This window comes from Eurytemora carolleeae, unplaced genomic scaffold (genome assembly GCF_000591075.1).
Source record: "Eurytemora carolleeae unplaced genomic scaffold, Eaff_2.0 scaffold1416, whole genome shotgun sequence".
NCBI classification, from domain to species: domain Eukaryota; kingdom Metazoa; phylum Arthropoda; class Copepoda; order Calanoida; family Temoridae; genus Eurytemora; species Eurytemora carolleeae.
The window spans coordinates 1551-14717 of NW_019397302.1; the positions used below are offsets into that span (position 1 = coordinate 1551).

The window sequence follows — 13167 nt, forward strand, 5'->3', positions numbered from 1 at the left end:
ACATGTTCTAGATCTTGTGTTCCTGATAAACCCTGTAGATCTAACATGTTCTAGATCTTGTGTTCCTGATAAACCCTGTAAATCGAACTGTTTCTAAATATTTTTCTACTTCTAAGAAAAGTCAGCTAGGCCCTGAATTGCACTAAATGCATTTCCGATTCATTTCCGATAAATAAAGTAGTAATCTCTGTTTGTCAGTATGTTTGTTTGTCCGATTATAACTCATGAACCCCATGACCGATTTGCCTCAGATATTCGTTGGTGGAACTCGGCAGAACCAAAAAGTTGTTTAACTTGGTTTCACAATTTTAATATACTTCTGTTTTAGAGATACTTCGCAGAATTCATGTAGCTCGCAGGATTCAACAAAGGTAGGAGTAAAACAATGAAATGAAAAAATATTTTAAAACCAATTTTGAGATGAAAATATAATTCTTTAAAAGACGATTTAAAGCTCAATTTGAAAATAATAATATTTGTCAAACGATTTTGTCTGTTCAAATTATTAGTGCACTTTAATTCATTTTCTGTTAATCCTAGTTTTAATAAAAATTGAAGGAAGATTCGACCTAATTTACAGTAACAACTGTAATCATTGCCGAGTCCAGAATAAATAAGATATTAATGTTTTGTTCTCCAAAAATCGATAATTTTTAACTGGGAAATCAGCATTTAACATTTTTTAGGATATATAAATCACGATTATTTCTCTATTTGCGGCATTTCTTCTTATAAGACAAGCGAAATGAAACAAAATAATCGTAGAATTTTCATATTTTGTGGATTTTGAAAAATAGTCAATTTTTCATTCTGCTTGTCTTTTCTTAAATGAATTTACTTTTAGGAAAATTGTGTCTTGCAGTCGTCTTCCAGTTTTCGTCACAGCAATCAGGGGTTTTCAGATCAATCAACGATCATTCTTTCGTCGCTGAATCGGCCAAAGACTCAAGCCCGACGAAAAAGTGATGATTTGATGAGATATTCGTACGCTTACAGGTATTATGTTTGTAAATGTCCGCCATTCTAAATACATTTACAGCCGATTTACTGAACGGCCGATACGGCCGTTTTTTAAATTTTCTTATCCATAGATCTGAAACTATAAATCTACGTTTTTGCAACAATCACATTCCACATAATTTGGGTTTGAGTTATTTTACAATTTCATTAAATTTAATGGAGGGGGGGGGGGAGTAGGATTTATTAAGGACTTAATAATGATTATTGCATTTTGAGGCCATAGAGTCATTTGTATGCTTTACATTCTGTTAACCAAAATTGATAAATAAACAGTCTATGAATATCATCAAAATGAGCAAGTAAATTAACCAAACCCACAATTAAATTTTGTGCAGATTACCTTATTATATTATAATCCACCTGTCTTGACCAAGCCTTTATTATTAATGCCTGATTTGATGTCTACACTGGTTTGTATGGAAGGTTGAAATATGCTTGTTTTAAAATATATTAAACCTGAAAAGAAACCATTATGGAAAAATACTGCAATGTAATTTGTTCTTGTAAAGTTATGCTCACTATTATGTCCTATCTTAAATCCATTTTTTAACAGTGTGACGTAAAAGGGTGTTCAAAAATTTCTATTATTTTTAAAAAACATTAAAAATTCGAATTAAAGGGACTCTTAGCGTGATTTCAAGATTTGAAATAGAGGCATGTCTGATTCACAAAGGTACCCCTGAAACTCCTATCTGGGTAACTATATGGAAAATTTTGTCTTTTTTCTGCAGCATAATTCCGCAAGTCATTCTTACTGCGAAACCATAATCGAATTTAATCAATTTTCGGCTAGAAGAAAATGGATTTAACGGGTGCCGTTGTGAATCGGATTTACCATTTCAGAGTCACTTAAAACTACGTCTACAGTTCCTTTAGAAACAAAAGTGCCCCAAATTGATTTCAATTTCAAAGCTCTTGCACAAATGCTCGGACACCCTACAGCGACATTATACTTTTTATGAATACATTAAACGTCTCCTAAACTGTAAGTATACGACTATGTGAGACCCAGTATGGGATGTTAAACATAGAAATAACAATGATTTAAAGGGACTGACACGTTTTTTCAAGGCAACCTCTTTATTACGTACAGTCGATTTACTTAAAGGTTGGTTTCTTTACGTAGTGATTTATGAAGCATAACTAAAAACAGAAAATTAACAAAATTAACAACTTTTAAAGCTGAAATTTTTTTGCCAATATGTTCCAAAAACCTTTCCTGGGGTGACACGAGGTCCCACAAAAATTTTGGGTCTGATTGGTTCAGCTGTTTTGACGTTTATTTGATAAAAAAACGTCTACAGCCCCTTTAAGCTGTTGCAAGATACAATTATGGGCCCAGAAATTGATGTCTATAATTGACTCATAACCTTATAATAGAATAATAGGCTGGGGTTGTAAACCTCAAATTATACTGTATTAAGATAGGATTGTAATATTGATAAATATCTATATAAATAGTACTTCCCTGGGAACCCGGCTTAGCGTGGAAACTAAACTTTATCTTTAAAAGTCAACCCACCCAACTTAGAATTTTTGAAGCGAGCTGAGAACATGTAATTCCGTTGTTCTAATAAGTTCCGCAATCAAAATGTTAGGCAAATTAGTCCAGGGGTTTCCGAGTTATGATCGGGCATACATACAAACACCCAAACAGAAATTACTACTTTATATATATAATATATAAAGGTATTATTATACACTGAACAGAAAAGTATAAATAGAATCATTGATCGTTGGAGTGGATTCAGTTTGAATTGATTGAAATGTAAATTAAAATATTGAATGTTTAAAGTAAATATATTTGTAATTTCAAGTTACCCTTCAGTTCTAGAACTTTTTCTTCAATTTATATACCTTATCAATATGTTAAAAATTACAAAATTTCCCCCGAAAATAGCTATAGAATAGCTAGAGTAAAGCTATAGAATAGCTAGAGAATAGCTAGATAATAGCTAGAGAATAGCTAGAGTAAAGCTATAGAATTGCTAGAGAATAGCTAGAGAATAGCTAGAGAATAGCTAGAGAATAGCTAGATAATAGCTAGAGAACAGCTAGAGAATAGCTAGAGAATAGCTAGAGTAAAGCTATATAATAGCTAGAAAATAGCTAGATAATAGCTAGAGAATAGCTAGAGAATAGCTAGATAATAGCTAGAGAATAGCTAGATAATAGCTGGAGAATAGCTAAAAAATAGCTAGAGTAAAGCTATAGAATAGCTAGAGAATAACTAGATAATAGCTAGAGAATAGCTAGAGAATAGCTAAAGAATAGCTAGAGAATAGCTAGATAATAGCTTTAGAAAAGTTAGAGAATGGCTAAAAAATAGCTAGAGAATAGCTAGAGAATAGCTAGAGAATAGCTAGAGAATAGCTAGAGAATAGCTAGAGAATAGCTAGAGAATAGCTAGAGAATAGCTAGAGAATAGCAAGAGAATAGCTAGAGAATAGCTAGAGAATAGCTAGATAATAGCTAGAGAATAGCTATAAAATAACTAGAGAATAACTGGAGAATAGTTAGAGAATAGCTAGAGAAATGCTAGAAAATAGCTAGAGAATAGCTAGAGAATAGCTAAAGAATAGCTAGAGAATAGCTATAGAATAGCTAGAGAATAGCTAGATAATAGATGGAGAATAGCTAGATAATAGCTAGAGAATAGCTAAAGAATAGCTAGAGTAAAGCTATAGATTAGCTAGAGAATAGCTAGATAATAGCTAGAGAATAGCTAGAGAATAGCTAAAGAATAGCTAGAGTAAAGCTATAGATTAGCTAGAGAATAGCTAGAGAATAGCTTTAGAAAAGCTAGAGAATGGCTAAAGAATAGCTAGCGAATAGCTAGAATATAGCCTTAGAATAGCTAGAGAATAGCTAGAGAATAGCTAGAGAATAGTTAGAGAATAGCTAGAGAATAGCTAGAGAATAGCTAGAGAATATCTAGAGAATAGTTAGAGAACAGCTATAGAATAGCAAAGCATTGCTAGTGAAAATCTAGATAATACCTTAAGAATAGCTAGGGAATAGCGAGGGAATAGCTAAATAATAGCTGGAGAATAGCTAAAGAATACCTAAAGAATAGCTAGAAAATAGCTAAAAATAGCTAGAGAATAGCTGGAGAACAGCTAGCAAATAGCTAGTAAATAGCTAGAGAATAGCTAGCAAATTGCTAAAGAATAGCTAGATAATACCTAAAGAAAAGCTAGAGAATAGCGAGAGAATAGATAAAGAATAGCTAGAGAATAGCTAGAGAAAAAATTAGGCGTATAGATAGATAGATAGATAGAAATCTTGATTGAATTCACATGTTCTTAATTTTATTGCTTTATATGATATTTCTTGTTTTTACAATCTTCATGGTAGATAGATAGATATATAGATAGATATTAAGATAGATAGAAAGAAAGATAGATAGATACTAAGATTCGTATTCATCTACAGAATGAGAATAAAAATAGCAAAGAATTGGGTCTGCCTTCAACTAATCCTATATTCTACAACTTGGTGTCGTAAAAATTTTCAAAAATCATCTGACGAATATTTTTGTATTCTAAAATTAACTTTTGAAAATCAAATAAACAGCTATTTTTTTCAATATTGTATAAGCATGGTGTCAATTTAAATTCGTGACTTGCTGAAATTGTTGCAAATATTGATGTTTTTGTGACATCCTTTTCTGTAATACATAGTAGAGGAGATTATACCCGTTGCATTTTATAAACATTTAATCTGACAGGTACAGGTGGAAGTTTTTGGTCGCCAGTTATTAAAAATCAGATACGTCATAACAAACAAATAAATAAAGTAACAAAAAAAGAAAACACAAATAAAACTGAATAAACTGATTGGCAGACGCGGCTTCCGAGGGGGGGGGGGGGAAAGCTTGACATCTCTTTAAAAATGGGGCCGAACTCCGGCCCCCCCCCCCATTGTTAGCCCTTTTTAATTTTGATTTTTAATTTTGCCAAATAATGATAAAAATTCCATTATAAAGATTCAGGAGGTGGGGGGGAGGGGTAACACATCCGCAATATTTTAAAAACGAAATCAAACATTGAACATTGCAGGCTTGAATTAATTTACAGCTTTTTACTCCGAAGAGGAGGATGGGGAAGGGAAGGGGCTCAATGGAGGGTTGTGGAACTTTATCATTCCTTGATCATAAAAGTAACAATTTTAGTAAATTCCGATAAAATGTTCAAACTTTTGAATAAAATCGTTTTGGATAATCTAAACTAAAATTAAGTTTAGTCAAAAGCCTAGCTGTAATCAACGTTAAAATGCATTAAATTACATAGGACTGAATTTGGTTATGTCTTTCTATTGTATTAAGGTCCTCTATTGTATTAAGGTCCTCTATTGTATTAAGGTCCTCTATTGTATTAAGGTCCTCTATTGTAATAAGGTCCTCTATTGTATTAAGGTCCTCTATTGTATTAAGGTCCTCTATTGTATTAAGGTCCTCTATTGTATTAAGGTCCTCTATTGTATTAAGGTCCAAATTTTTGTATTTTTAATCTTTTTAAAAAATTAATATTCTTTTGCCGGTTTATTGGACTAAGTTAAATCCTTTTGGATATCAAAGTGGGTCTTAGAAATATGAGCCTGTGGTTAAACCACAGATCAACGAATTTAGCACTTAATCACTTTAAATTAAAGTAAACTAAGAGTTCAGGCGTCATTGGCATTTAAAAGTTCTTCCCTCTGAAGTTCACAGAATTGGAACACCTTGACTTGGCACGAAGTTGAAACTAATCAGTAACCAATAATATTTTACCAATTTTACTAATTTTAACCAAAATTAATTCAGACCAGCTCCCAACACAATACGCATAATACTAAGGTAGGAGTACACTTCATACAGTCGTCGTCGCATATATATCAATACAATGAAGACGTTGGATTTCAATTTTGATTTCTAACAAGTTTTGTATAAGTATGGATACACATAAATAAATAAACAAAGAGAAACTGCCAATTAACAGCTTTTCATTGTTTACTTGTTAGCTTGTAACTCAAAAAAATAATAAAAATATGTCTTCATGGTATTAATATAAACGTCGATTGTAAATTATTAAGAATATACTTTAATTCTTGGAGCATAACAAATCTTGGAGTAAGTTTATATAATCCTTGGAGTACATATTTATATAATTCTCGGAGTACATTTATATCCTTGGAGTGCATTTATGTATGTAATACGTCTGTACATTTATATAATTCTTTGAGTACATATTTATAATTTTTGAAGTATATTTATACAATTTTTGAAGTACATTTACACAACTTTTGAAGTACATTTATATAGACCTTGGAGAAAATTAACATTATGCTTGGAGTACGTTCCTAAAATTCTAGAACTAAATACAATACTTATAAGTATACATTTATATACCTTTCTCTGATCAGAGCCCAAAATTTAGAAGATTTGAACGAAACCATCGAGTTTACTTTTTGGGGTTAGCATTTGTATAGATTTTGATTTAAGAGATTTAAAAAAATTCGCGAAACCCGGGTTTCAAAACTGGTTTTATAACGATACCTTGTCGTTTTGGGCTCAGGGGTGAACATACTTTCAGATCTTTTTAAGTTCAAACTTTATGCATGCTTAGTTTAAAGGGACTGTAAATATAATTCTCCATGTGATCCTCCATTTATTAAATGTTATTTATGATTCACAACAGTACCCAGCAAATCTGAGCAATGTCTCTGTTGCATAAATTCTTCTTAAAAATAAGGTTTTTAGTCCCTTTAATTATATAAAAACATTTGGCTTTGAAGATTAATTCACATTGAAAGATGGATAGAAAACGACACTGCAGATTGATGTATAGACAAATTATGAATTTTGATAAATAGATCCACATCTAGATTACTTTCATCCAACTAATCTTATGCTTCAATGCACCAACCCATATATTTAATAATAATATTTAATTTAATATAATTACACTTCTTGTATCTGCGTTTAGATTGCAAGTTGGGCAATGGGCAAGGAAGTGGCATTTACCATTCAGTTAGCGAGAGGCATGTCTAATTTACAACGGTACCCTTTAAACCTTTGTCTTATTCGGCAGAAGCAATTAAAGAAATAGTCTGATTTTACACAACAGAAAAAAGTTGCTCTCTTCCTCATTCTTCCAACTCAGAAATCAGATAAAATGTTTAAAGGGCACCGTTTTGATTTGTACATTTTACTTTTCAAATAAAGGGAGGACTTGAAATTTTGCCTTCTGTCCCTTTACAGGCAGGGATCGATGATAATGTTTTTTCTAGATACAGCCGTAGTCTTGCGTGATGTGCTTAATTTGATTATCTGCATATATTTCCAGATATTTTATATTTTCATTTTACGATACTTCTTTTTAAAGCGTTAAACTTTCTTCTAAAAACATGATTTTGTTATATATTGTTATGCTTTAAATTGGCCTAAATATATTTTAAGGAGAAATCAATTTTGGTCTTCTGTATTAAAATATGTTATGCAAATTTTGAGGAAAAAATCTCACAAACCCAACCCCCAAAATATCCGTAAAATTGTTCAGCCGAGTAAAACCGGTGTTCATTTGAATATTCGAGCTGGGTCAACCTTTCCGATCCTAGTTTTGACTGTACCGCCGATTTGCAATTACTAATGCGGCAGACCTGCGTGTAGCGTCTCCACGTTTCTTCTTTTGTGTTACACTTCATTTGTTCAGTTGCACCATTTTGTAAGCTTACGTATTGAAATAATAAGCAAAAGAAAAGAATAAGTAATCATTAAATAAATGACGTAAATTTATCAGTTTCTATGTTACTAATGTGGTCTTAAAAATCGTCAAATTACTCAAAACTTTAAATAACAGAGATGGTTAAAAATATCCTATTTTACCGACGGGGGAATTCATTTCCAGAAATGAGCCTTTTTTATTGGCATTTTATTTGTTAAATCTAAATATAAACATAGTAAAAAAATACAAGTTCTGTAATATTTATTGAGAGTCCATAAAGTTTACAGATTTCTTAGCCTCAGGCATCAGTCATGGCTCCAGGCAATTGCTTTCTCACGCTTCACATTATTCTATCAAAACTGATATATCTATCGATATATCTATCTATCTCTATCTATCTACTTATCCTTCTATCTATCTTTCTATCTATCTATCTATCTATCTATCTATCTATCTATCTATCTATCTATCTTTCTATCTATCTATCTATCTATCTATCTATCTATCTATCTATCTATCTATCTATCTATCTATGTATCTATCTACATATTTATCTATTTTCTACATATTTATCTATCTATCTACTTATCCTTCTATCTATCTAGCTATCTATCTATCTATATATCTACATATTTATCTATCTATCTATTTATATATCTATCTATCTATCTATCTATCTATCTATCCATTTATCTATAGAGTAACCCTGATATAAAGTCTATAAAACGATGGCCCTCAAATGTATCTTGAGTTTTGTAGTAGATGATAAACGTAATTGCAATGCCATTGTATACATTTGATACATTGTATACATTATAGTATTGTATGTATTGTATACAATGTATATAAAGCTCTAACAGACCACTATACAAATATAAAAATCTTCAATGCGGTATGAAAATAACTAAGCATCAGCAGTAAAGATGAAAAATAAAGATTAGAAATGACACTTAAAAATGAATTTGTACTCATAAGCATCTATTATTCTATCAAATTGTTTGTAAAGTTTAAGTACTGGCACGAGAAAACAACACAACAATACTTCTATGTGGAGAGAGGGGGGGATTTTTATCAAGGAGTTTGTGTTAAACATTTTTTAAATGTTTTAAGAACAAAACATCATAATATGTTTATGTTTTTAGTGATTTGAAGAGCCCGGCCCAAATCCTGCTTTCCGAAAACATTTACGAGGAAATTAGAACACCGCCGTTAAACTCTCTTGAAGGTTCAAGTTCAGATTCATCAACGACATTCTTGGATTCTTCCACAGAAACGGACTCCACAAAATCTACGAATACGACTCAGCGAAATCTAAAGAATGCGGGAAAAAAATTAAGAAATGCACCGCGGCAATCAAGAAAGTCAGCTGGTAGCTTGGACAGTACAAGCAAAGGAAAATTGAATTTAACATTTAAATTATAATGATAAAATTCTTGTAAATTCTTTATACTTTCTTAAATTTTTTTTGTTAAACTAAAAATTTGATTTTCTGATAGAATCCGTCTCAAGTGGGTCAGATTACGAGTTGACCGATTCATTATCTCGCCGCGCATTATTTCGAAGCCTTTCCAAGGTTAGTTTTTGAATATGTAATCAAAATAAATACATTACAGGCGTTGTGTTCAGAAGCTAATGAGTTCAGTATTTATTGATTGTAGGTTTATATTTGTAAAAATATGGTCTGAGTCTGACATTGAATAATGTTTACAGGTTTATTCGGCGCAGCCAACATAATTAGTAGTAAGATAAATCTACTAAATATACGCTAGATAACAAAAACATGAAACATTATATTTATGATCCGTCTGCATAGAGCTGCAGTAAGAGCTTCCTCCTTCTCCCCCCCCCTCTCTCCCAATCGCATGCGCATTTACTTTTGACACCATTATATTTAAGCATATTTAAGAATGGGAATTTGGCAGAGGCGTATTCAGGGGGGGGGGATATTGGGGCTAAGCCCCCCTGGACCAGTGAAATCTATTGATTTCAGGGGGTTTTTATGCCCCAACGGGTGCTGAGGAGCCCCCCCTGGAAAGAAAAAAATGTAAGCCCCCCCTGGACAAATTTCTGAATACGCCCCTGGAACCCGGCTTAACTTATCTGTAGTACGATTTTAGTAAGATTTATTGTGGCGAACCATGTACACTCTGTGCTTTATGTTCGATTTCAGGGATTAATATTCACCCGTAAGGGACCTTAACAAAATATACAACAAAAAAAAACAATTATATTTTTGAAATAAAACAAAACAAAATTACGGAACACAAAAAAGGGTTTGTTTTAGAATAATGAAAAAAAAACTTTTGATCCATAAACAATGAACAAACACGGTTTCGTGATAGACCCCTTGCCCCTTGGTTAAAAGAGTGTGCGAGAAAAAATGGCAACTGTTTGTGCTTTGTATTTTATTTTAAGACACCCCTTTTTAAAAAGTTAACATAAATTCCTCTCAAATTACCAAATCAAATATTTTGGCACGTTCCAATTTGATATACCGATGCAATACAAATAAAAAAAGGCAAAACCTAGATTTTATATTCGTATTTAACTATTTTATTTCCATACAAAAACATACACTTTTTCCCTACTTTGACAAACCCTTCTCTTCAAATATATTTGAGTCATACAAATATAATTAATTCGTTTTCAATAGATTTTTAATTGTAACGCTTTTTCTCATTACTTTATAGATAAAAGTTAAAAGGAACAATAAGGAATCCGCTTTAATTGGAGGGTCAATTTAAATTACGTCCACAGTCCCTTAAAAAGGAAACCAACGCAAACCGTTAAATATTCGTATTTGCTTCAAGTTTGGTAGATTGTTCCTTTAAGCACTAATCATGAAGGCTGTGAACTGAGAAGGGTGATCATTCCTATTGACAAGGTTTGGCACTTTAACAACCGTATCCACGGACCACAGTCATCCAAATGTGCACAATTTAAAGGGACTGTGTGCATCTTTAGACAGACCCTTCATTCAGCGCATTTCTTGCTTTAGAAACACTGGAGAAATTAATAGAATATGCACTGCCAAGCTAAAAACGGGTACCGTTGTAAATCGGACATACCCCTCTTTGAATTAAGGGTAACCTAAAATTACTATTTATCTATCCGAATTTTGTCATTTACAAACTGAAGCTAGAAACAAGATTGCTATAGTGTTGAAAGTTTCATGTCTAGGGCTATTCAAGTTGTACGTCAATTAGAAAAGTAAAACCAAAGGCTAAGGCGTGGCGATACTTAAAAGTTGACGCTGTCACTGAAATTGATGCACACTTTTCATAACTGCTTGGATCTATGTGCACCCTGGGCCCGCTGTAGACAAGCCTATACTAGATCTGGCAAAATTCCATAATCATTAGAGGAACATTAGAGGAAACATTAGAGGAAACATTAGAGGAATCATTAGAGGAAACATTAGAGGAATCATTAGAGGAAACATTAAAGGAAACATTAGAGGAAACATTAGAGGAAACATTAGAGAAACCATTAGAGGAATCATTAGAGGAAACATTATTTAAAAAATTAGAGGAAACATTAGATGAAACATTAGATGAAACATTAGATGAAACATTAGAGGAAACATTAGAGAAAACATTAGATAAAACATTAGATAAAACATTAGAGAAAAATTTGAGAAAACATTAGATGAACGTTAGATGAAACATTAGAGGAAACATTAGAGTAAAAATTAGAGATAACATTAGATGAAACGTTAGAGGAAACATTAGAAGAATCATTAGAGGAAACATTAGAGAAAACATTAGAGGAAACGTTAGAGGAAACATTAGAGAAAACATAGGAAACATTAGAGGAAATATTAGAGGAAACATTAGATGAAACATTAGAGGAAACATTAGAGGAAACATTAGAGAAAAAATAGAGGAAACATTAGAGGAAACATTAGAGGAAACATTAGAGAAAAAATAGAGGAAACATTAGAGGAAACATTAGAGGAAACATTAAAGGAAACATTAGAGGAAACAGTAGAGGAAACATTAGATGAAACATTAGAGGAAACATTAGAGGAAACATTAGAGAAAAAATAGAGGAAACATTAGAGGAAACGTTAGAGAAAACATTAGAGGAAACATTAGAGGAAACATTAAAGAAAACATTAGAGGAAAAATTAGAGGAAACCTTAAAGGAAACATTAGAGGAAACATTAGAGGAAACATTAGAGGAAACATTAGAGGAAACATTAGAGGAAACATTAGAGGAAACATTAGAGAAAAAATAGAGGAAACATTAGAGGAAACATTAGAGAAAACATTAGAGGAAACATTAGAGAAACATTAAAGGAAACATTAGAGGAAAAATTAGAGGAAACGTTAAAGGAAACATTAGAGGAAACATTAGAGGAAACATTAGAGGAAACATTAGATGAAACATTAGAGGAAACATTAAAGGAAACATTAGAGAAAAAATAGAGGAAACATTAGAGGAAACATTAGAGAAAACATTAGAGGAAACATTAGAGGAAACATTAAAGGAAACATTAGAGGAAAAATTAGAGGAAACGTTAAAGGAAACATTAGAGGAAACGTTCACTAACTTTGACAACAATACAATGAAGACAACTTTTAATTTCAATTTTGATTTACAATCTGTTAAACTTTATGGATCATTGAAGTCAAGAGGGCGAGGCTGTCAATTAAAAACGCTTCTTTTTAATTACTTATAAACTTGTAATTCAAAAAAGATTGTTAACAATCAAACTTAAATAAAAAAGTCATTGTATTGATTTAATCGTCTAGGGATGTTTTCTTATTTGTACAAAAACATGCTTTATTTATGTAAAGTGTTTAATATTTTTGCTAGCCTTTACTGTTTACAATTACATTCTAAACGCTTTGAATATCCCCCGGATAAAGGAATTCCGTTTTTTCCGTTCTCTGATAAATTCTATTCTCATTTTCATATGTTTTCAAGAAAATAGACCTGGGATATTTCAAACTATTAATTCTGTCATAAAGTATAACTTTGAAACATCAAACCATCAAGTTGCAAAGATATTGTTATTCGAAAACTTGAGTTTGTGGCATAGACTCAATTTCTTTACTTGAAGGGTTGTGTCGTGTAATTTAATATTTGTGGAATTATTTAAAACTGCATAGGGAATGAATATTTAAATACAACAAATTAAACTACAAACAGGGATATAAACAGGGATATAAACAGGGATACAAACAGGGATACAAACAGGGATACAAACAGGGATACAAACAGGGATGCAAACAGAGATACAAACAGGGATATAAACAGGGATATAAACAGAGATATAAACAGGGATATAAACAGGGATATAAACAGGGATACAAACAGGGATACAAACAGGGATACAAACAGGGATACAAACAGGGATATAAACAGGGATATAAACAGGGATATAAACAGGGATACAAACAGGGATACAAACAGGGATACAAACAGGGATACAAAC

General features: G+C 31.9%; 1 protein-coding gene across 1 annotated transcript in view; it reads left to right on the forward strand.

Annotated features, from left to right (window-relative positions):
* Positions 1-280: 280 nt before the first annotated feature.
* The window catches only part of LOC111713376 (uncharacterized), a 17945-nt gene continuing 5058 nt past the window's right edge, over positions 281-13167 (forward strand). Inside the window, exons 1-4 of the mRNA XM_023488225.1 lie at positions 281-371; positions 845-996; positions 8867-9117; positions 9221-9297. Of these exons, the coding sequence (XP_023343993.1) occupies positions 974-996; positions 8867-9117; positions 9221-9297 (351 nt within the window). The 5' untranslated portion in view covers positions 281-371; positions 845-973. The remainder of the gene's footprint in view (positions 372-844; positions 997-8866; positions 9118-9220; positions 9298-13167) is intronic.